General features: G+C 47.3%; 1 protein-coding gene across 1 annotated transcript in view; it reads left to right on the top strand.

Annotated features, from left to right (window-relative positions):
• The window catches only part of LOC125378202, a 43,705-nt gene that overhangs the window by 4,016 nt on the left and 12,686 nt on the right, over nt 1–27,003 (top strand). Inside the window, exons 2-13 of the mRNA XM_048393215.1 lie at nt 2,212–2,306; nt 2,508–2,575; nt 2,669–2,779; nt 4,388–4,510; nt 4,767–4,923; nt 6,157–6,347; nt 7,906–8,028; nt 8,598–8,713; nt 15,537–15,725; nt 16,647–16,761; nt 18,312–18,428; nt 18,738–18,808. Coding sequence (XP_048249172.1) covers nt 2,255–2,306; nt 2,508–2,575; nt 2,669–2,779; nt 4,388–4,510; nt 4,767–4,923; nt 6,157–6,347; nt 7,906–8,028; nt 8,598–8,713; nt 15,537–15,725; nt 16,647–16,761; nt 18,312–18,428; nt 18,738–18,808 — 1,433 coding nt within the window. The 5' untranslated portion in view covers nt 2,212–2,254. The remainder of the gene's footprint in view (nt 1–2,211; nt 2,307–2,507; nt 2,576–2,668; nt 2,780–4,387; nt 4,511–4,766; nt 4,924–6,156; nt 6,348–7,905; nt 8,029–8,597; nt 8,714–15,536; nt 15,726–16,646; nt 16,762–18,311; nt 18,429–18,737; nt 18,809–27,003) is intronic.

Raw genomic sequence — 27,003 nt, 5'->3', positions numbered from 1 at the left:
GAATACTTACAGCTGCTGAATCAAATACCCAAGTGACCAGGAGACCCTCATTTATGTATCCTCTAAAAGGTATTGAACCAAATGAATGAGCACCTGTCTGTGTACAGGAGTTTGGTGTGGGAGTTCTAAAATTTAAGTGCAAAAATCAATTTTAGTCACAAGCTTAAGTTACCTGTTGCCACGCCCAGCTTGTAAGGGAAAATGTCACAATGAATAATGTCGCTTCCTCTCAGGGGCAAAATCAGGGAATTGTTAACCTATAAGTAACAGGTGTCCCAATGTGCCCCTAGCAATGTGCCCCTAGCAATGTGCCCCTAGCAATTTCCCCCCGTGCAATTTCCCCCAAGCAATGTGCCCCTAACAATATGCCCCTTGCAATATGCCCCTAGCAATATGCCCCTTGCAATATGCCCCTTGCAATGTGCCCCTAGCAATGTGCCCCTAGCAATATGCCCCTTTCAATATGCCCCTAGCAATATGCCCCTAGCAATATGCCCCTTGCAATATGCCCCGTGCAATATGCCCCTTGCAATATGCCCCGTGCAATGTGCCCCGTGCAATTTCCCCCGTGCAATGTGCCCCGTGCAATGTGACCCATGCAATGTGCCCCGTGCAATGTGCCCCGTGCAATTTCCCCCGTGCAATGTGCCCCGTGCAATGTGCCCCTAGCAATGTGCCCCTGGCAATATGCCCCGTGCAATGTGCCCCTTGCAATATGCCCAGTGCAATGAGCCCCGTGCAATGTACCCCTTGCAATATGCCCCGTGCAATGTGCCCCGTGCAATGTGCCCCGTGCAATTACTCCTATGCAATGTGCCCCTAGCAATGTGACCCTAGCAATATGCCCCTAGCAATGTGCCCCATGCAATGTGCCCTGTTGCCTGATCTGGTGTTATTAGGGTCTGTATATGGCAACCAGAATGTTTCTGTAATGAATGGGTTCTCCCAGCTTTCCCTGATCCATGGGGTTTCAGATGATAATATCCAAAGTTGTGGACAGTCATGAAATATTTGTAAGAGTCACATGGTGCCTCATTTGGATGGTAGCCGTATAAAACTCATGTGCACAGAAGTTGTATATATATCATATGTCCTGGTCAGGTAGCCTTGTGGTTAAAGCCTTCGCTCGTCACGCCGAAGACCCGGGTTCGATTGCCAAAATGGGTGCAATGTGTGAAGCCCATTTCCGGTGTCCCCCGCCGTGATATTGCTGGAATATTGCTAAAAGTGGCTCACTCACAAACTCCCTGGTGTTTCATGCAGTGTTTTCGTCAACTTGGTAGCAGGCTAAATTAAATAATTTTATGTATTATGAAGTTAGGAGTTAGTTTCTTTTTGTTTGTTTTTTATTTAAAGAAACCATTAACATAGTTAAAACAAATGTAAAAACAAACACCACAGGACATTGAATGTCTGACACTGTACACTGAATGTCTGACACAGGACATTGAATGTCTGACACAGGACACTGAATGTCTGACACAGTACACTGAATGTCTGACACAGGACACTGAATGTCTGACACCACAGTACACTGAATGTCTGACACTGTACACTGAATGTCTGACACAGGACACTGAATGTCTGACATCACAGTACACTGAATGCCTGACACAGTACACTGAATGTCTGACACAGGACACCAAATGTCTGACACCACAGTACACTGAATGTCTGACACAGTACACTGAATGTCTGACACTGTACACTGAATGTCTGACACAGGACACTGAATGTCTGACATCACAGTACACTGAATGTCTGACACTGTACACTGAATGCCTGACACAGGACACTGAATGTCTGACACAGGACACCGAATGTCTGACACCACAGTACACTGAATGTCTGACACTGTACACTGAATGTCTGACACAGGACACTTAATGTCTGACATCACAGTACACTGAATGTCTGACACTGTACACTGAATGTATGACACAGGACACTGAATGTCTGACATCACAGTACACTGAATGTCTGACACTGTACACTGAATGCCTGACACAGGACACTGAATGTCTGACACAGGACACCGAATGTCTGACACTGTACACTGAATGTCTGACATAGGACACTGAATGTCTGACATCGCAGCACACTGAATGTCTGACACCACAGTACACTGAATGTCTGACACAGTACACTGAATGTCTGACACTGTACACTGAATGTCTGACACAGGACACTGAATGTCTGACATCATTTCAGAAGCCAATGACCAGACTGCAGGTTCTAGGGCTATAGATTCACCATGGACAAGTCCAGAGCCAAGTCAAGCGAACCTTCAAGGCCGGATCTCACAGGTAATGGAACTACACAGTGTTTATAAGAAGTCTCCACTGACGACATTGTCTCATCACTGATACATTTTGTCTCTCATCTATGTGTACTGGATGTGTCCCGTATTTCCTATGTGTTTCCTTATGTCTCCTCTATGTGTATCTATCCTGTATGCCTTCTGTATGTTTCCTGTATTATTTCTGTACGTTCCTGGTATTTTGCAGTGACACTGGACGCTCTCGTGGCAGATGAGGCGACATTCCTGGGCCGAATCTCACTTCAGAGACTGAAGGTAATCAATTTGATCATTCCCAGACTGCATTGCCTGCTCCTGTTATGTTTCTTGGACTGACAACAGTCCTTCATCTTTGATCTTTCATTTAAGACATTCTTGGAGAAGAAAGCTGAAGAGGGTATTGATACTCTTGACTTTCACGCTAATGGCTACATCACAGATGCTGTCCTCCATGTCCTGCGAGATGTCCTGTGTAACAAGGTGAGTTTGTGGCTCTCTCCCACATCCTCTGTAACAAGGTGAGTCTGTGACTCTCTCCCATGTCCTGTGACATGTACTGTGTAACAAGATGAGTTTGTGACTCTCTCCCATGTCCTCTGTAACAAGGTGAGTCTGTGACACTCTCCCATGTCCTGCAAGATGTCCTCTGTAATGAGGTGAGTCTGTGACTCTCTCCAATGTCCTCTGTAACAAGGTGAGTCTGTCACGCTCTCCCATGTCCTGTGAGATGTCCTCTGTAACGAGGTGAATCTGTGACTCTCTCCCATGTCCTGCAAGATGTCCTCTGTAACAAGGTGTCTGTAACTCTCTCCCATGTCCTCTGTAACAAGGTGAGGATGTCTCTCTCCCACATCCTCTGTAACAAGGTGTCTGTAACTCTCTCCCATGTCCTCTGTAACAAGGTGTCTGTAACTCTCTCCCATGTCCTCTGTAACAAGGTGTCTGTAACTCTCTTCTATGTCCTCTGTAACAAGGTGAGGATGTCTCTCTCCCATGTCCTCTGTAACAAGGTGAGTCTGTGACTCTCTCCAATGTCCTCTGTAACAAGGTGAGTCTGTCACGCTCTCCCATGTCCTGTGAGATGTCCTCTGTAACGAGGTGAGTCTGTGACTCTCTCCCATGTCCTGCAAGATGTCCTCTGTAACAAGGTGAGTCTGTGACTCTCTCCAACGTCCTCTGTAACAAGGTGTCTGTGACTCTCTCCCACGTCCTCTGTAACAAGGTGAGGATGTCTCTCTCCCACGTCCTCTGTAACAAGGTGAGTCTGTGACTCTCTCCCATGTCCTCTGTAACAAGGTGTCTGTAACTCTCTCCCACGTCCTCTGTAACAAGGTGTCTGTGACTCTCTCCCATGTCCTCTGTAACAAGGTGAGGATGTCTCTCTCCCACGTCCTCTGTAACAAGGTGAGGATGTCTCTCTCCCATGTCCTCTGTAACAAGGTGAGTCTGTGACTCTCTCCCATGTCCTCTGTAACAAGGTGTCTGTAACTCTCTCCCACGTCCTCTGTAACAAGGTGTCTGTGACTCTCTCCCATGTCCTCTGTAACAAGGTGAGGATGTCTCTCTCCGACGTCCTCTGTAACAAGGTGTCTGTAACTCTCTCCCATGTCCTCTGTAACAAGGTGTCTGTAACTCTCCCACGTCCTCTGTAACAAGGTGAGGATGTCTCTCTCCCATGTCCTCTGTAACAAGGTGAGTCTGTGACTCTCTCCCATGTCCTCTGTAACAAGGTGAGGATGTCTCTCTCCCATGTCCTCTGTAACAAGGTGTCTGTGACTCTCTCCCATGTCCTCTGTAACAATGTGAGGATGTCTCTCTCCCATGTCCTCTGTAACAAGGTGTCTGTGACTCTCTCCCACGTCCTCTGTAACAAGGTGAGGATGTCTCTCTCCCACGTCCTCTGTAACAAGGTGTCTGTGACTCTCTCCCATGTCCTCTGTAACAAGGTGTCTGTGACTCTCTCCCACGTCCTGTTAGACGTCCTCTGTAACAAGGTGATATGGCAGAAACAAATCACTATTTTCCTGAATGGAAACAATTTGATCTTAAGTGTGGAACTGTTCTAATTAAATAAAGCACAATTTTCAGACAAAACGAGAGAAGTACCTGAGTACACTGAAGGTGATGGATCTGACTGGCTGCTTCAACATAACAGACACGGGCGTCGGCTGGGTTGGTGACATCGTGCTCCATGCATCTAACATGACCAAGGTAATGAGCATGAGGATATGTGTGTTGCCATGGTGATATCAAAGGGACAATGACTGCATTCAGATCTGTGATATCCTTGTGACCTCATAAAGATCTCATGGTGATGCCATAGTAATGTCATTGTGATGTTATGGTGATGTCATAGTAATGTCATTGTTATGTCATTGTGATGTCATTGTGATGTCATAGTGATGTCATAGTTTGACTTGAGAGTGATGTTGAGTAGCTTGCTGATGTTTCCTTGTCCCCTCCACAGGTACTTCTGGATGGCTGTGTCCGTGTGACCGATGCTGGACTGGCGGCCGTCCAGAACGCCAAGCCATCTCTATCCATCTCCGTAATGTCCACATCAGTGTGTCACTTCAACCTTGCCTATGCAACACAGGGGTGCCCCCTGCTCAAAGACGCAAATCGTAAATATTACTTTCCCTACTCGACCTTCTGAAAATGTAAATACTGTATCAGATACCTATCTCCCTGCTGACTAAACCCCTCACTCCCTGCTGACAAAACCCCTATCTCCTTGCTCTACTAAACCTCTAACTCCCTGCCGACTAAACCCCTAACTCCCTGCTGACTAAACCCCCTATGTCCTTGCTCTACTAAACCTCTAACTCCCTGCCGACAAAACCCCTCACTCCCTGCCGACTAAACCCTATCTCCCTGCAGTTACAATAATGATCACTTGCCTCAGTTGTCTCTATGCTATAACTCGACATCATGGCTACATTCAGTACAATGAATACAACCTGTCAATTGTCTCTATGCTATAACTCTACGACATGGCTACATTCAGTACGATGAATACAATCTGTCAATTGTCTCTATACTATAACTCGACATCATGGCTACATTCAGCACGATGAACACAACCTGTCAATTGTCTCTATGCTATAACTCGACGTCATGGCTACATTCAGCACGATGAATACAATCTGTCAATTGTCTCTATGCTATAACTCGACATCATGGCTACATTCAGTACGATGAATACAACCTGTCAATTGTCTCTATGCTATAACTCGACATCATGGCTACATTCAGCACGATGAACACAACCTGTCAATTGTCTCTATGCTATAACTCGACATCATGGCTACATTCAGTACGATGAACACAACCTGTCAATTGTCTCTATGCTATAACTCGACATCATGGCTACATTCAGCACGATGAACACAACCTGTCAATTGTCTCTATGCTATAACTCGACATCATGGCTACATTCAGTACGATGAAGACAATCTGTCAATTGTCTCTATGCTATAACTCGACATCATGGCTACATTCAGTACGATGAACACAATCTGTCAATTGTCTCTATGCTATATCTCGACATCATGGCTACATTCAGTACGATGAATACAATCTGTCAATTGTCTCTATGCTATAACTCGACATCATGGCTACATTCAGTACGATGAACACAATCTGTCAATTGTCTCAATGCTATAACTCGACATCATGGCTACATTCAGTACGATGAACACAACCTGTCAATTGTCTCTATGCTATAACTCGACATCATGGCTACCTTCAGTACGATGAACACAACCTGTCAATTGTCTCTATGCTATAACTGTGACATCATGGCGACAGCACTGCATTATGGATATACATTGTGTCACATGTTGGTTCTTTTCTAGACAGTAAAGAGCGTACCAAGCTGCCGTATGGTCAGACTGTGATTGTCCCGCACCCAAAGGTGGATGTCAGTCTGTCAGAGTATTTGTCCAAGAAGAAGGAAAGTAGTCGTAATGGCCGCCCACTGTGTCACGTGAAGGACTGGAACATCAAAAACTGGAAGCTGGCTCTCACTGAGATGGAACATTCCAATGTGAGTTTGATAGGGGTGTATGGATGGTGTGACACTGAGATGGAACATTCCAATGTGAGTTTGATAGGGGTGTATGGATGGTGTGACACTGAGATGGAACATTCCAATGTGAGTTTGATAGGGGTGTATGGATGGTGTGACACTGAGATGGAACATTCCAATCTGAGTTCGATATGTGTGTATTGATGGTGTGACACTGAGATGGAACATTTCAATGTGAGTTCAATAGGGGTGTATGGATGGTGTGACACTGAGATGGAACATTCCAATGTGAGTTTGATAGGGATGTATTGATTGTGTGACACTGAGATTGCACTATCGAGTTATTACCTCTTTAAAACAGCTTCTGTGGAGAGCAATACTTATTAGATGTGACACTAAAAACATTTCGAATTGCACTTGCAAGATCGATGTGGTTTTCATATGAACTCTTTATCGAGACGGGAAGATATATGGGGATCGTGAGAGAACACAGAATTTGTCAGTTGAAAATGAATACCATTTCTTACTACTTTGTCTGTTGTATGCTGAACTCAGAAAACAGTTCATTGATAAATGGTATGCTGAACTCAGAAAACAGTTCATTGATAAATGTTATATCCGTTATCTAAGTTTACAGAAATTTGTTACATAATACCATGTAAGAATGTAGTAATAACAACAACAAAATGTCAGTGTCCAAATTGCATGCTATGAAGCTAAGAAGCTCCTTATAAATGTATACACACCCAATACTATGTAACATGTTCTGTAGGCCTATGGCCTCTCAGTATTATGAATTACACACATATATATGAGATGGAACTTTCCAATGTGAGTTTGATAGGGGTGTGTGGATGGTGTGACACTGAGATGGAACTTTCCAATGTAAGTTAGATAGGGGTGGGTGGTTGATGTGATACTGAGATGGAACATTCCAATGTGAGTTTGATAGGGGTGTATGGATGGTGTGACACTGAGATGGAACTTTCCAATGTAAGTTAGATAGGGGTGTATGGTTGATGTGATACTGAGATGGAACATTCCAATGTAAGTTAGAAAGGGGTGGATGGTGTGACACTGAGATGGAACTTTCCAAACGTAAGTTAGATAGGGGTGGGTGGTTGATGTGATACTGAGGTGGAACATTCCAATGTAAGTTAGATAGGGGTGGATGGTTGTTGTGTCACTGAGGTGGAACATCCCAACATGAGTGAGATATATTTGTTTGCTTGTTTATAGCAATATTTCAGCCATGTGATGGCAGTCTGTAAATAATGGGGTCTGGACCAGACACTCCAGTGATTGACATCATGAGCATTGATCTACGTAGTTGGGATACGATGACATGCATCAACCCAGTCACCGAACCTAACCACCCGATCCCGTTAGTCACCTCTTACGACAAGCATGGTTTGCTGAAAACCTATTCTCTGCCCGGATCTTCATAGGTCCATTCCAATGTGAGTGAGATTCAGGTGTATGGTTGATGTGTCACTCAGGTGGAACATTCTAGTGTGAGTGAAATAGGGGTGTTAACAGATTGTGATGAACTAACCTGATGTTTCCTGTATGGCAGCCGCTGTTTGACATCCTGTTGCCTAGCAACCCGGCCCAAGTAGTGATCCCTGTCGACGCTGCATGTGATCCCAGTGATGCCCGGACCCACATCGCTGCCACCATCACCAGGGTGCTGGGCAAGGTGAGACATGCAATTGTACTGTCCATCATTACGCGCTGCTGTTCCCCTGTCAACCTGGCCATGCTTCACGAAACAATTCATTGCTGTGAATGTATTTTCCAGAAAGGTTGATACTCGTCATCTCCGCAAGCAAGAGTGAGTGAGTGAGTTGGGTTTAACGCCACTTTTAACAGTATTCTATTTATATCACAGCGTTTCAATCTCTGTGAGAGGAAAGCCCGAAGTGATGCAGGTCTCAGACATTTACCACTTTGTTGAAACCCACGAGCACGGGTATGGTGCTGACAAACCTAGAAACATAATCAGGGTGAACCGGGATTCGAACCCACAATCATAGGTGTCTGGCGTGCCAAGGGACGCAACTCTGCACAGCGAATTGCGGCACCTTAGACGACTGGGCCACCCGTGCCTCCCGCAAGCAAGAGAGTCACAGCTTAATAAGAACAGTGAGTCTCAGTTGTGTCCACAGCACCTGTCAGGGACCCTTTCAACACATTGTGACAAAACTGTCACAGCTCGACATTGGATCATGGGAAATATGTACTGCAACTAACTGGTTCTTGTTCCAGGAAACAATAAAGCCGTATTATAAGAAGCAGCATATGGAGATAAGGAGGCACCACAAAAGATTCATGGACGTTCACCGAACAACCAAAGTGAACATGTCTGAGGAGGGAGTAATCACGTAAGTGTCGTCTGTAAGGTAAGTGGTTTACCTGTGTCTGCATTGTGTTGGTGGTTTACCTGTGTCTGCATTGTGTTGGTGGTTTAACTGTGTCTGCACTGTGTTGCTGGTTTACCTGTGTCTGCATTGTGTTGCTGGTTTACCTGTGTCTGCATTGTGTTGGTGGTTTAACTGTGTCTGCACTGTGTTGCTGGTTTACCTGTGTCTGCATTGTGTTGGTGGTTTACCTGTGTCTGCATTGTGTTGGTGGTTTAACTGTGTCTGCACTGTGTTGCTGGTTTGCCTGTGTCTGCATTGTGTTGGTGGTTTACCTGTGTCTGCATTGTGTTGCTGGTTTGCCTGTGTCTGCATTGTGTTGATGGTTTGCCTGTGTCTGCATTGTGTTGGTGGTTTACCTGTGTCTGCATTGTGTTGCTGGTTTGCCTGTGTCTGCATTGTGTTGCTGGTTTGCCTGTGTCTGCATTGTGTTGCTGGTTTACCTGTGTCTGCACTGTGTTGGTGGTTTACCTGTGTCTGCACTGTGTTGGTGGTTTACCTGTGTCTGCACTGTGTTGCTGGTTTACCTGTGTCTGCACTGTGTTGCTGGTTTACCTGTGTCTGCACTGTGTTGCTGGTTTACCTGTGTCTGCACTGTGTTGCTGGTTTACCTGTGTCTGCACTGTGTTGCTGGTTTGCCTGTGTCTGCATTGTGTTGGTGGTTTGCCTGTGTCTGCATTGTGTTGGTGGTTTGCCTGTGTCTGCACTGTGTTGCTGGTTTGCCTGTGTCTGCATTGTGTTGGTGGTTTGCCTGTGTCTGCATTGTGTTGGTGGTTTGCCTGTGTCTGCACTGTGTTGGTGGTTTGCCTGTGTCTGCATTGTGTTGGTGGTTTGCCTGTGTCTGCATTGTGTTGGTGGTTTGCCTGTGTCTGCATTGTGTTGGTGGTTTGCCTGTGTCTGCATTGTGTTGGTGGTTTGCCTGTGTCTGCATTGTGTTGCTGGTTTGCCTGTGTCTGCATTGTGTTGCTGGTTTACCTGTGTCTGCATTGTGTTGCTGGTTTGCCTGTGTCTGCACTGTGTTGCTGGTTTACCTGTGTCTGCACTGTGTTGCTGGTTTGCCTGTGTCTGCACTGTGTTGCTGGTTTACCTGTGTCTGCACTGTGTTGCTGGTTTACCTGTGTCTGCACTGTGTTGATGGTTTACCTGTGTCTGCACTGTGTTGCTGGTTTGCCTGTGTCTGCACTGTGTTGCTGGTTTACCTGTGTCTGCACTGTGTTGATGGTTTACCTGTGTCTGCACTGTGTTGCTGGTTTACCTGTGTCTGCACTGTGTTGCTGGTTTAACTGTGTCTGCACTGTGTTGATGGTTTACCTGTGTCTGCACTGTGTTGCTGGTTTACCTGTGTCTGCACTGTGTTGCTGGTTTAACTGTGTCTGCACTGTGTTGGTGGTTTGCCTGTGTCTGCACTGTGTTGCTGGTTTACCTGTGTCTGCACTGTGTTGCTGGTTTACCTGTGTCTGCACTGTGTTGCTGGTTTACCTGTGTCTGCACTGTGTTGCTGGTTTGCCTGTGTCTGCACTGTGTTGGTGGTTTGCCTGTGTCTGCACTGTGTTGCTGGTTTACCTGTGTCTGCACTGTGTTGCTGGTTTACCTGTGTCTGCACTGTGTTGCTGGTTTACCTGTGTCTGCACTGTGTTGCTGGTTTGCCTGTGTCTGCATTGTGTTGCTGGTTTACCTGTGTCTGCACTGTGTTGCTGGTTTGCCTGTGTCTGCATTGTGTTGCTGGTTTACCTGTGTCTGCACTGTGTTGGTGGTTTACCTGTGTCTGCACTGTGTTGGTGGTGTGCCTGTGTCTGCACTGTGTTGCTGGTTTGCCTGTGTCTGCACTGTGTTGCTGGTTTACCTGTGTCTGCACTGTGTTGCTGGTTTACCTGTGTCTGCATTGTGTTGATGGTTTAACTGTGTCTGCATTGTGTTGCTGGTTTACCTGTGTCTGCATTGTGTTGGTGCTTCACCTGTGTCTGCACTGTGTTGCTGGTTTGCCTGTGTCTGCACTGTGTTGCTGGTTTACCTGTGTCTGCATTGTGTTGGTGGTTTACCTGTGTCTGCACTGTGTTGATGGTTTAACTGTGTCTGCATTGTGTTGCTGGTTTACCTGTGTCTGCATTGTGTTGGTGCTTCACCTGTGTCTGCACTGTGTTGCTGGTTTGCCTGTGTCTGCACTGTGTTGCTGGTTTACCTGTGTCTGCATTGTGTTGCTGGTTTACCTGTGTCTGCACTGTGTTGCTGGTTTGCCTGTGTTGGTGGTTTACCTGTGTCTGCATTGTGTTGCTGGTTTACCTGTGTCTGCACTGTGTTGCTGGTTTGCCTGTGTCTGCATTGTGTTGCTGGTTTACCTGTGTCTGCATTGTGTTGCTGGTTTGCCTGTGTCTGCATTGTGTTGCTGGTTTGCCTGTGTCTGCATTGTGTTGGTGGTTTACCTGTGTCTGCACTGTGTTGCTGGTTTGCCTGTGTCTGCATTGTGTTGCTGGTTTGCCTGTGTCTGCATTGTGTTGCTGGTTTGCCTGTGTCTGCATTGTGTTGGTGGTTTACCTGTGTCTGCACTGTGTTGCTGGTTTGCCTGTGTCTGCACTGTGTTGCTGGTTTACCTGTGTCTGCATTGTGTTGCTGGTTCACCTGTGTCTGCATTGTGTTGCTGGTGTGCCTGTGTCTGCACTGTGTTGCTGGTGTGCCTGTGTCTGCATTGTGTTGCTGGTTTGCCTGTGTCTGCACTGTGTTGCTGGTTTACCTGTGTCTGCATTGTGTTGGTGGTTTGCCTGTGTCTGCACTGTGTTGCTGGTTTACCTGTGTCTGCACTGTGTTGCTGGTTTACCTGTGTCTGCACTGTGTTGCTGGTTTGCCTGTGTCTGCACTGTGTTGCTGGTTTACCTGTGTCTGCATTGTGTTGCTGGTTTGCCTGTGTCTGCACTGTGTTGCTGGTTTACCTGTGTCTGCACTGTGTTGCTGGTTTGCCTGTGTCTGCATTGTGTTGGTGGTTTGCCTGTGTCTGCACTGTGTTGCTGGTTTGCCTGTGTCTGCACTGTGTTGCTGGTTTGCCTGTGTCTGCATTGTGTTGCTGGTTTACCTGTGTCTGCATTGTGTTGCTGGTTTGCCTGTGTCTGCATTGTGTTGGTGGTTTGCCTGTGTCTGCACTGTGTTGCTGGTTTACCTGTGTCTGCATTGTGTTGCTGGTTTGCCTGTGTCTGCATTGTGTTGCTGGTTTGCCTGTGTCTGCATTGTGTTGCTGGTTTGCCTGTGTCTGCATTGTGTTGGTGGTTTGCCTGTGTCTGCACTGTGTTGCTGGTTTGCCTGTGTCTGCATTGTGTTGCTGGTTTGCCTGTGTCTGCATTGTGTTGCTGGTTTGCCTGTGTCTGCATTGTGTTGATGGTTTGACTGTGTCTGCATTGTGTTGATGGTTTGACTGTGTCTGCACTGTGTTGCTGGTTTGCCTGTGTCTGCATTGTGTTGGTGGTTTGCCTGTGTCTGCACTGTGTTGCTGGTTTGCCTGTGTCTGCATTGTGTTGCTGGTTTGCCTGTGTCTGCACTGTGTTGCTGGTTTGCCTGTGTCTGCATTGTGTTGCTGGTTTGCCTGTGTCTGCATTGTGTTGCTGGTTTGACTGTGTCTGCACTGTGTTGCTGGTTTGCCTGTGTCTGCATTGTGTTGCTGGTTTGCCTGTGTCTGCATTGTGTTGCTGGTTTGCCTGTGTCTGCATTGTGTTGCTGGTTTGACTGTGTCTGCATTGTGTTGCTGGTTTGCCTGTGTCTGCACTGTGTTGCTGGTTTGCCTGTGTCTGCATTGTGTTGCTGGTTTGCCTGTGTCTGCATTGTGTTGCTGGTTTGCCTGTGTCTGCATTGTGTTGCTGGTTTGCCTGTGTCTGCATTGTGTTGGTGGTTTGCCTGTGTCTGCATTGTGTTGGTGGTTTACCTGTGTCTGCATTGTGTTGGTGGTTTGCCTGTGTCTGCATTGTGTTGGTGGTTTGCCTGTGTCTGCATTGTGTTGCTGGTTTGCCTGTGTCTGCATTGTGTTGCTGGTTTGCCTGTGTCTGCATTGTGTTGGTGGTTTGCCTGTGTCTGCATTGTGTTGCTGGTTTGACTGTGTCTGCATTGTGTTGCTGGTTTGACTGTGTCTGCATTGTGTTGCTGGTTTACCTGTGTCTGCACTGTGTTGCTGGTTTGACTGTGTCTGCATTGTGTTGGTGGTTTGCCTGTGTCTGCATTGTGTTGATGATTTGCCTGTGTTGGTGGTTTACCTGTGTCTGCATTGTGTTGCTGGTTTACCTGTGTCTGCACTGTGTTGCTGGTTTGACTGTGTCTGCATTGTGTTGATGGTTTACCTGTGTCTGCATTGTGTTGATGATTTGCCTGTGTTGGTGGTTTACCTGTGTCTGCATTGTGTTGCTGGTTTACCTGTGTCTGCACTGTGTTGCTGGTTTGCCTGTGTCTGCATTGTGTTGGTGGTTTGCCTGTGTCTGCAATGTGTTGCTGGTTTGCCTGTGTCTGCATTGTGTTGCTGGTTTGCCTGTGTCTGCATTGTGTTGGTGGTTTGCCTGTGTCTGCACTGTGTTGCTGGTTTGCCTGTGTCTGCATTGTGTTGCTGGTTTGCCTGTGTCTGCAATGTGTTGCTGGTTTGCCTGTGTCTGCATTGTGTTGCTGGTTTGCCTGTGTCTGCATTGTGTTGCTGGTTTGCCTGTGTCTGCATTGTGTTGGTGGTTTGCCTGTGTCTGCATTGTGTTGGTGGTTTGCCTGTGTCCGCATTGTGTTGGTGGTTTGCCTGTGTCTGCATTGTGTTGGTGGTTTGCCTGTGTCTGCATTGTGTTGGTGGTTTGCCTGTGTCTGCATTGTGTTGGTGGTTTGCCTGTGTCTGCATTGTGTTGGTGGTTTGCCTGTGTCTGCAATGTGTTGGTGGTTTGCCTGTGTCTGCATTGTGTTGCTGGTTTGCCTGTGTCTGCATTGTGTTGCTGGTTTGCCTGTGTCTGCATTGTGTTGGTGGTTTGCCTGTGTCTGCATTGTGTTGGTGGTTTGCCTGTGTCTGCAATGTGTTGGTGGTTTGCCTGTGTCTGCATTGTGTTGGTGGTTTGCCTGTGTCTGCATTGTGTTGATGGTTTACCTGTGTCTGCATTGTGTTGATGATTTGCCTGTGTTGGTGGTTTACCTGTGTCTGCATTGTGTTGGTGGTTTGCCTGTGTCCGCATTGTGTTGGTGGTTTACCTGTGTCTGCATTGTGTTGGTGGTTTACCTGTGTCTGCATTGTGTTGGTGGTTTGCCTGTGTCTGCATTGTGTTGGTGGTTTACCTGTGTCTGCATTGTGTTGGTGGTTTGCCTGTGTCTGCATTGTGTTGGTGGTTTACCTGTGTCTGCATTGTGTTGGTGGTTTACCTGTGTCTGCATTGTGTTGGTGGTTTACCTGTGTCTGCATTGTGTTGGTGGTTTACCTGTGTCTGCATTGTGTTGGTGGTTTGCCTGTGTCTGCATTGTGTTGCTGGTTAACCTGTGTCTGCATTGTGTTGCTGGTTTACCTGTGTCTGCATTGTGGTGATGATTTGCCTGTGTTGGTGGTTTACCTGTGTCTGCATTGTGTTGGTGGTTTGCCTGTGTCCGCATTGTGTTGATGGTTTACCTGTGTCTGCATTGTGTTGGTGGTTTGCCTGTGTCTGCATTGTGTTGATGGTTTACCTGTGTCTGCATTGTGTTGGTGGTTTACCTGTGTCTGCATTGTGTTGGTGGTTTGCCTGTGTCTGCATTGTGTTGGTGCTTCACCTGTGTCTGCATTGTGTTGGTGGTTTGACTGTGTCTGCATTGTGTTGGTGGTTTAACTGTGTCTGCATTGTGTTGGTGGTTTGCCTGTGTCTGCATTGTGTTGATGGTTTACCTGTGTCTGCATTGTGTTGGTGGTTTACCTGTGTCTGCATTGTGTTGGTGGTTTGACTGTGTCTGCATTGTGTTGGTGGTTTAACTGTGTCTGCATTGTGTTGGTGGTTTGCCTGTGTCTGCATTGTGTTGATGATTTACCTGTGTCTGCATTGTGTTGGTGGTTTACCTGTGTCTGCATTGTGTTGGTGGTTTGCCTGTGTCTGCATTGTGTTGATGGTTTACCTGTGTCTGCATTGTGTTGGTGGTTTACCTGTGTCTGCATTGTGTTGGTGGTTTGCCTGTGTCTGCATTGTGTTGGTGGTTTACCTGTGTCTGCATTGTGTTGGTGGTTTACCTGTGTCTGCATTGTGTTGGTGGTTTGCCTGTGTCTGCATTGTGTTGATGGTTTACCTGTGTCTGCATTGTGTTGATGGTTTACCTGTGTCTGCATTGTGTTGGTGGTTTGCCTGTGTCTGCATTGTGTCGATGGTTTACCTGTGTCTGCATTGTGTTGCTGATTTGCCTGTGTCTGCATTGAGTTGATGGTTTACCTGTGTCTGCATTGTGTTGGTGGTTTAACTGTGTCTGCATTGTGTTGGTGGTTTGTCTGTGTCTGCATTGTGTTGATGGTTTACCTGTGTCTGCATTGTGTTGGTGGTTTACCTGTGTCTGCATTGTGTTGGTGGTTTGCCTGTGTCTGCATTGTGTTGGTGGTTTACCTGTGTCTGCATTGTGTTGGTGGTTTACCTGTGTCTGCATTGTGTTGGTGGTTTGACTGTGTCTGCATTGTGTTGATGGTTTAACTGAGACTGCATTGTGTTGGTGGTTTGCCTGAGACTGCATTGTGTTGGTGGTTTAACTGAAAATACAATGTGTTGATGGTTTAACTGAGAATGCATGGTTATGGTGTTTCACCTGTTTCTGCATTATGTTGATGGTTTTCTGTTGACTGCTGCAGGTGTCTGACGAAGGTGTTGGGCGTGTACGTGTCTCGACAGCCGCTGAGCCGCAGTAACCCCTACTTCCAGGTGGAGAACCTCGGGGAAGACAGCACCAACAACCTTCAGATCATGATTGGATGCACCTTTGACCGAGGCATCATGCCCACCCATCCGAAGCATGACTCGGGGGAGTCTACACTAGTCACGTAAGTGTCTCCCACACACTGGACCCTCATGTAGGTGTCTCCCACACACTGGACCCTCACGTAGGTGTCTCCCACACACTGGACCCGGGAACATCTACACTAGTCACGTAGGTGTCTCCCACACACTGGACCCTCACGTAGGTGTCTCCCACACACTGGACCCTCACGTAGGTGTCTCCCACACACTGGACCCGGGAACATCTACACTAGTCACGTAGGTGTCTACCACACACTGGACCCGGGAACATCTACACTAGTCACGTAGGTGTCTCCCACACACTGGACCCTCATGTAGGTGTCTCCCACACACTGGACCCTCACGTAGGTGTCTACCACACACTGGACCCTCACGTAGGTGTCTCCCACACACTGGACCCTCACGTAGGTGTCTCCCACACACTGGACCCTCACGTAGGTGTCTCCCACACACTGGACCCAGGAACATCCGGGGTAGAATAGGTTTTCAGCAACCCATGTACCCGTGAACACCCGGGGTAGAATAGGTCTTCAGTAACCCATGTACCCGTGAACACCCGGGGTAGAATAGGTCTTCAGCAACCCATGTACCCGTGAACACCCGGGGTAGAATAGGTCTTCAGCAACCCATGCTTGCCTTAACGAAGAGCTTGTCGTAAGAGGCGACTAATGGGATCGGGTGATCAGACTCTGACTTAGTTGATGCATGTCATCGATCCCAATTGGGTGGATTGATGCTCATGATATCGATCACTGGATTATCAGGGTATAGACTTGATTATTTACAGACCGCCGTCATATAGCTGGAATATTGCTGAGTGTGGCATTAAACAACAAACAAATCAAACCAAACAAAACCCACAGACTGTGTGTTTATATCCAGTAGGACCTGTCTGCCTGTCTATATCCAGCTGTATTTGAGCACACTTGTACTTCCTTCTACAGGTTCCTCATAGCCCCTGGGGATGTGGTTGGCTTTGGCGTGGAAGGCGAGTGGGAGTCGGAGTATATGCCAAAGGAAGGCAGTTCCAATTTCTACTGTATCAAGAATGATGAAATGGTAAGATTGAATTTATTGGTATACAATATGTGATAGTCAAATATCTCATAGTAATACACGAAAATTTCTTAGGAAAAGATAAAAATTTATTCCTAAAGATGGCTGCCTCCACCAGTCATCAGGTAGCTTCCCATGGACGAAGAAATGTGGTCAGAAACTATGGAAATGAACCAGGTATTTTTGGTCCAGGTCACCCCCGCTGGAATAGTGCTGAATGTTGCATAAAAGAACATTCACTCACTAACTTGCTCATCTGTACAGGAGCATGGCTATGTCTTCCAACATCATCAACACACATTTACCTGTACCTACAGGTGTAGATTGACCATATACTTGCTGATTGTACTTACCTGTACCTACAGGTGTAGATTGACCATATACTTGCTGATTGTATTTACCTGTACCTACAGGTGTAGATTGACCATATACCTGCTGATTGTATTTACCTGTACCTACAGGTGTAGACTGACCATATACTTGCTGATTATATTTACCTGTGCCTACAGGTGTAGATTGACCATATACCTGCTGATTGTATTTACCTGTACCTACAGGTGTAGATTGACCATATACCTGCTGATTGTATTTACCTGTACCTACAGGTGTAGATTGACCATATACTTGCTGATTGTATTTACCTGTACCTACAGGTGTAGATTGACCATATACTTGCTGATTGTATTTACCTGTACCTGCACGTGTAGATTGACCATATACTTGCTGATTGTATTTACCTGTACCTGCAGGTGTAGATTGACCATATACTTGCTGATTGTATTTACCTGTACCTACAGGTGTAGATTGACCATATACTTGCTGATTGTATTTACCTGTACCTGCTGGTGTAGATTGACCATATACCTGCTGATTGTATTTACCTGTACCTACAGGTGTAGATTAACCATATACCTGCTGATTGTATTTACCTGTACCTGCTGGTGTAGATTGACCATATACTTGCTGATTGTATTTACCTGTACCTGCAGGTGTAGATTGACCATATACTTGCTGATTGTATTTACCTGTACCAACATGTCACACAGCACAACATTGACACAACAGAACAACATTGTCACAACAAAACATGACCTTGACACAACACAACAGAACAACCTTGACATTGCACAACAGAAGAACATTGATGACACAACAGAAGAACATAGACAACACAACAGAACATTGACACAACCCAGGAGGACAACCTTGGCACAACACAATAGAACAACATTGACAACACAGCAGAAAAATTGACACAACCCAACAGAACATTTATGACGCAACAGAACAACATTGACACAACACAACAGAACATTTATGACACAACAGAATAGCATTGACACAACATTATAAAACAACATTGACACAACACAACAGAACAACATTGACACAACATTATAAAACAACATTGACACAACACAACAAAACAAAATTGACAACACAACAGAACAACATTGGCACCACACTAAAGAACAACATTGACAAAGAAGACACTAAACTGACAAATGTATCTAGATGTGTGCTGCCTATAAATAGTGACATTATGTTGCCAGATACTGAATGTGATCTACAAGTATCCCCCTCGACTTGGCATGTACCCGTTCCTGAATATGGAGGGGAAGAAAGGTGAACCCCAGATCCGACTCTGCAACTTTGTCCCCAGACCACCGGTATGTAGCAGCATGTCTAGATTTGTTGCAGGTCGGCTTTGTTAACGTCCAAGGTCGGCTTTGTTAACAACCAAGGTCGGCTTTGTTAACAACCAAGGTCGGCTTTGTTAGCAACCAAGGTCGGCTTTGTTAACAACTAAGGTCAGTTTTGTTGAGAACCAAGTTTAGATTTTTAAACCAAGGTTGGTTTTGTTGACACCCAAGGTCGGCTTTGTTAACAACCAAACATGATAGTCACAGTAGCTGACTTGAGCAAGGTACAGTTCCAGTTTCTTCAATGTTAATATTATTTTGTGGGGTTTTTTTCAGAAAAAGGGAAAAGTGTGTTTTGAGCCTTGCTCTGCAGATTACCTCCAGTTTAATGAAGAGGGCATTTTGTCGTAAGTATATTTTGAAGTGGGAAGAGCAGAGGAATTTGGTTCATACAATGAAAGAATGAATGTTGTGCAAATCCTCTATTAGATCTATGAGAATAGTCTGTAATGATGCATTATTCACTTCTTCAGTGGGATATATTCCTCTGTAATGTTTAATGATTGGTATATGTAGGATATACTAGTTCATCACACACACACACACACACACACACACACACACACACACACACACACACACACACACACACACAAACATACCTAACATGCTACTCATCTTATCAGTGCTGGGAGAATGTGGCAGTTTACTGACTGACTGACTTACTCACTGACATCCACACACTTACTTACTCACTCACCCACACTCACTTACTCACTCACTCACCTACACTCACACACTCACTCACTCACCCACACTTACTTACTCATCCACAGTCACTTCACCCACACTTACTTACTCACTCACCCACACTCACTTACTCACACACACCCACTCACTTACTCACTCACTCACCTACACTCACACACTCACTTACTCACCTACACCCACTCACTAACTCACCTACACTCACACACTCACTAACTCACCCACACTAACTTACTCACCCACACTCACTTACTCACCCGCACCCACACACTTACTCACTCACTCACTCACCCACACTTACTTACTCACCCACACTCACTTACTCACCCACACCCACACACTTACTCACTCACTCACCCACACTTACTTACTCACCCACACTCACTTACTCACACACACCCACTCACTTACTCACTCACTCACCTACACTCACACACTCACTAACTCACCCACACACACTTACTCACCCACATCCACTCACTAACTCACTCACACTCACTTACTCACACCCACTCACTTACTCACTCACCCACACTCACTTACTCACCTACACCCACTCACTTACTCACTCACTCACTCACCTACACTCACACATTTACTTACTCACCCACACTTACTTACTCATCCACAATCACTTCACCCACACTTACTTACTCACTTACTCACCTACACTCAAACACTTACTTACTCACCCACACTCACTTACTCACCCACTCACTTACTCACCTACACCCACTCACTTACTCACTCACTTACTCACCCACACTCACTTACTCACTAACTCACCTACACTCACACACTCACTTACTCACCCACACTCACTCACTTACTCACTCACCCACACTCACTTACTCACCTACACCCACTCACTTACTCACCCATACCCACACTCACTTACTCACTTAACCACTCACTCACCTGACCGCCTCCGTTGTCTTGTGGTAGAGCGTCCGCCCGGAGAGCGGAAGGTCCAGGGTTCGATCCCGGGCCGCGTCATACAAAAAGACGTTAAAAGATTGTACTTGTTGTTACCCTGTCTGGCGCTCGGCATTAAGGGGCTAAAACAAGGACTGGTCGGCTCGGAATCAGTATACTGTGTCTGAGTGGGGTATTCATGTTAAACTGCGGCATGGTATCTCAGTGAGCTAGCACTATAAATCGGCATCAGTCCGGACTAGTACAAGCAGCCACACACACACATACACGTGCATGCACGTCGCTATATAAGTGCAATAATCTTGGACGCGACGTTAAACCCAATTTCACCTCACCTCACTCACTCACTTACACTAACCCACACCCTTACTCCCTCACCCATACCCATACACTTACTCCCTCACCCATACCCATACACTTACTCACTCACCCATACCCACACACTTACTCACTCACCCACATCCACCCACACACTCACCCACACCCACCCACACAACTACTCACTCACCTACACCCATTCACTTACTCCCTCACCCATACCCATACACTTACTCACTCACCCATACCCATTCACTTACTCACTCACCCACACCCACCCATACACTCACCCATCCCCACACACCTACTCACTCAACCACACCCACACCCACCCACTTACTCACTCACTCACCCACACCCACACCCACCCACATACTCACTCACTCACCTATACTCACCAACACACTCACCCATACCTACACACTCACTCTCTCACCCATACCCGCACACTTACTCACCAACACCCACCCACATACTCACTCACTCACCCATACTCACCAACACACTCACCCATACCTACACACTTACTCACTCACCCATACCCACGCACTTACTCACCCACACCCACCCACACACTTACTCACCCACACCCACCCACATACTCACTCACTCACCCATACTCACCAACACACTCACCCATACCTACACACTTACTCACTCACCCATACCCACGCACTTACTCACACACACTTACTCACCCACACCCACCCACATACTCACTCACTCACCCATACTCACCAACACACTCACCCATACCTACACACTTACTCACTCACCCATACCCACACACTTACTCACCCATACCCACCCACCCACTCACCCATACCCAACCACTTACTCACTCACTCAACCATACCCACCCACTTAGTTACTCACTCAACCATACCCACCCACTTAGTTACTCACTCAAACACTCACCCATACCTACACAATTACTCACCTCCACCTGCCCATTTACTCACTCACCCATACCCACACACTTACTCACACACTCACCTATACCCACACACTTACTCACTCACTCACCTATACCCACTCACTCACTCACTCACCTATACCCACCCACACACTCACCCATACCCAACCACTTACTCACTCACTCAACCATACCCACCCACTTACTCACTCACCCAACCACACCCACCCACTTAGTTACTCACTCACACACTCACCCATACCCACACACTTACTCACACACTCACCCATACCCACCCACTTACTCACACACTGACCCATACCCAACCACTTACTCACTCACTCACCCATACCCACCCACTTACTCACTCACCCAACCACACCCACCCACTTAGTTACTCACTCACACACTCACCCATACCCACACACTTACTCACACACTCACCCATACCCACACACTTACTCACTCACTCACTCACCTATACCCAACCACTCACTCACTCACCTATACCCACCCACACACTCACCCATACCCAACCACTTACTCACTCACTCAGCCACACCCAACCACTTAGTTACTCACTCACCTACACCCACCCACTTAGTTACTCACTCACACACTCACCCATACCTACACACTTACTCACCCATACCCACACACTTACTCACACACTCACCCATACCCACACACTTACTCACTCACTCACTCACCTATACCCAACCACTCACTCACTCACCTATACCCACCCACACACTCACCCATACCCAACCACTTACTCACACACTCACCCATACCCACACACTTACTAACTCACTCACTCACCTTTACCCAACCACTCACTCACTCACTCACCTATACCCACCCACACACTCACCCATACACAACCACTTACTCACTCACTCACACACACCCACTCACTTACTCACTCACTCACCTACACTCACACACTTATTTACTCACCCACACTCACTTACTCACCCACACCCACTCACTTACTCACCTACGACCACTCACTTACTCACTCACTCACCTACACTCACACACTCACTTACTCACCCACACTCACTTACTCACCCACATCCACTCACTAACTCACCTACACTCACACACTCACTAACTCACCCACACTCACTGACTCACCCACACCAGCTCACTAACTCATTCACTCACACTCACTTACTAACTCACCCACACTAACTTACTCACCCACACCCACTCACTCAACCACACCCACTCACTTACTCACCCATACCTACACACTCACCCATACCCAACCACTTACTCACTCACTCACACACACCCACTCACTTACTCACTCACTCACTAACCTACACTCACACACTCACTTACTCACCCACACTCACTTACTCACCCACATCCACTCACTTACTCACTAACTCACCTACACTCACACACTCACTAACTCACCCACACTCACTTACTCACCCACACCCACTCACTTACTCACTCACTCACACTTACTCACCCACACCCACTCACTCAACCACACCCACTCACTTACTCACCCATACCCACACACTTACTCACTCACTCACCTACACTAACCCACACCCTTACTCCCTCACCCATACACTTACTCACTCACCCATACCCATACACTTACTCACTCACCCATACCCATTCACTTACTCACTCACCCATACCCACACACTTACTCACTCACCCATCCCCACACACCTACTCACTCGCCTACACCCACCCACTTACTCAATCACTCACCCACACCCACACCCACACCCACCCACTTACTCACTCACTCACCCACACCCACACCCACCCACATACTCACTCACTCACCTATACTCAACAACACACTCATCCATACCTACACACTTACTCACTCACCCATACCCACGTTCTTACTCACCCACACCCACCCACATACTAACTCACCCACACCCACCCACATACTCACTCACTCACCCATACTCACCAACACACTCACCCATACCTACACACTTACTCACTCACCCATACCCACGCACTTACTCACCCACACCCACCATCCCACACACTTACTCACCCACACCCACCCACTTACTCACTCACTCACCCATACCCACCCACTTACTCACTCACTCAACCACACCCACCCACTTAGTTACTCAAACACTCACCCATACCTACACAATTACTCACCTACACCCGCCCACTTACTCACTCACCCATACCCACACACTTACTCACACACTCACCCATACCCACACACTTACTCCCTCACTCACTCACCTATACCCAACCACTCACTCACTCACCTATACCCACCCACACACTCACCCATACCCAACTACTTACTCACTCACTCAACCACACCCAACCACTTAGTTACTCACTCACACACTCACTCATACCTACACACTTACTCACCCACACCCACCCACTTACTCACTCACTCACCCATACCCACCCACTTACTCACTCACTCAACCACACCCACCCACTTAGTTACTCACTCAAACACTCACCCATACCTACACAATTACTCACCTAAACCCGCCCACATACTCACTCACCCATACCCACACACTTACTCACACACTCACCCATACCCACACACTTACTCACTTACTCACTCACCTATACCCAACCACTCACTCACTCACCTATACCCACCCACACACTCACCCATACCCAACTACTTACTCACTCACTCAACCACACCCAACCACTTAGTTACTCACTCACACACTCACTCATACCTACACACTTACTCACCTACACCCACCCACATACTCACTCACTCACCCATACCCACCCACTTACTCACTCACTCAACCACACCCACCCACTTAGTTACACACTCAAACACTCACCCATACCTACACAATTACTCACCCATACCCACCCACCCACTCACCCATACCCAACCACTCACCCATACCCAACCACTTATTAACTCACTCACCCATACCCACCCACTTACTCACTCACTCAACCATACCCACCCACTTAGTTACTCACTCAACCATACCCACCCACTTAGTTACTCACTCAAACACTCACCCATACCTACACAATTACTCACCTCCACCTGCCCATTTACTCACTCACCCACACCCACCCACTTACTCACTCACTCACCCACACCCACACCCACCCACATACTCACTCACTCACCTATACTCACCAACACACTCACCCATACCTACACACTCACTCTCTCACCCATACCCGCACACTTACTCACCAACACCCACCCACATACTCACTCACTCACCCATACTCACCAACACACTCACCCATACCTACACACTTACTCACTCACCCATACCCACGCACTTACTCACCCACACCCACCCACACACTTACTCACCCACACCCACCCACATACTCACTCACTCACCCATACTCACCAACACACTCACCCATACCTACACACTTACTCACTCACCCATACCCACGCACTTACTCACACACACTTACTCACCCACACCCACCCACATACTCACTCACTCACCCATACTCACCAACACACTCACCCATACCTACACACTTACTCACTCACCCATACCCACACACTTACTCACCCATACCCACCCACCCACTCACCCATACCCAACCACTTACTCACTCACTCAACCATACCCACCCACTTAGTTACTCACTCAACCATACCCACCCACTTAGTTACTCACTCAAACACTCACCCATACCTACACAATTACTCACCTCCACCTGCCCATTTACTCACTCACCCATACCCACACACTTACTCACACACTCACCTATACCCACACACTTACTCACTCACTCACCTATACCCAACCACTCACTCACTCACCTATACCCACCCACACACTCACCCATACCCAACCACTTACTCACTCACTCAACCATACCCACCCACTTACTCACTCACCCAACCACACCCACCCACTTAGTTACTCACTCACACACTCACCCATACCCACACACTTACTCACACACTCACCCATACCCACCCACTTACTCACACACTGACCCATACCCAACCACTTACTCACTCACTCACCCATACCCACCCACTTACTCACTCACCCAACCACACCCACCCACTTAGTTACTCACTCACACACTCACCCATACCCACACACTTACTCACACACTCACCCATACCCACACACTTACTCACTCACTCACTCACCTATACCCAACCACTCACTCACTCACCTATACCCACCCACACACTCACCCATACCCAACCACTTACTCACTCACTCAGCCACACCCAACCACTTAGTTACTCACTCACCTACACCCACCCACTTAGTTACTCACTCACACACTCACCCATACCTACACACTTACTCACCCATACCCACACACTTACTCACACACTCACCCATACCCACACACTTACTCACTCACTCACTCACCTATACCCAACCACTCACTCACTCACCTATACCCACCCACACACTCACCCATACCCAACCACTTACTCCCACACTCACCCATACCCACACACTTACTAACTCACTCACTCACCTTTACCCAACCACTCACTCACTCACTCACCTATACCCACCCACACACTCACCCATACACAACCACTTACTCACTCACTCACACACACCCACTCACTTACTCACTCACTCACCTACACTCACACACTTATTTACTCACCCACACTCACTTACTCACCCACACCCACTCACTTACTCACCTACGACCACTCACTTACTCACTCACTCACCTACACTCACACACTCACTTACTCACCCACACTCACTTACTCACCCACATCCACTCACTAACTCACCTACACTCACACACTCACTAACTCACCCACACTCACTGACTCACCCACACCAGCTCACTAACTCATTCACTCACACTCACTTACTAACTCACCCACACTAACTTACTCACCCACACCCACTCACTCAACCACACCCACTCACTTACTCACCCATACCTACACACTCACCCATACCCAACCACTTACTCACTCACTCACACACACCCACTCACTTACTCACTCACTCACTAACCTACACTCACACACTCACTTACTCACCCACACTCACTTACTCACCCACATCCACTCACTTACTCACTAACTCACCTACACTCACACACTCACTAACTCACCCACACTCACTTACTCACCCACACCCACTCACTTACTCACTCACTCACACTTACTCACCCACACCCACTCACTCAACCACACCCACTCACTTACTCACCCATACCCACACACTTACTCACTCACTCACCTACACTAACCCACACCCTTACTCCCTCACCCATACACTTACTCACTCACCCATACCCATACACTTACTCACTCACCCATACCCATTCACTTACTCACTCACCCATACCCACACACTTACTCACTCACCCATCCCCACACACCTACTCACTCGCCTACACCCACCCACTTACTCAATCACTCACCCACACCCACACCCACACCCACCCACTTACTCACTCACTCACCCACACCCACACCCACCCACATACTCACTCACTCACCTATACTCAACAACACACTCATCCATACCTACACACTTACTCACTCACCCATACCCACGTTCTTACTCACCCACACCCACCCACATACTAACTCACCCACACCCACCCACATACTCACTCACTCACCCATACTCACCAACACACTCACCCATACCTACACACTTACTCACTCACCCATAC

The sequence above is a fragment of the Haliotis rufescens genome, unplaced genomic scaffold, assembly GCF_023055435.1.
Source record: "Haliotis rufescens isolate VD_foot unplaced genomic scaffold, xgHalRufe1.0.p SCAF_118, whole genome shotgun sequence".
Lineage (NCBI taxonomy): Eukaryota > Metazoa > Mollusca > Gastropoda > Lepetellida > Haliotidae > Haliotis > Haliotis rufescens.
This window is presented reverse-complemented; position numbering and strand designations above follow the sequence as displayed.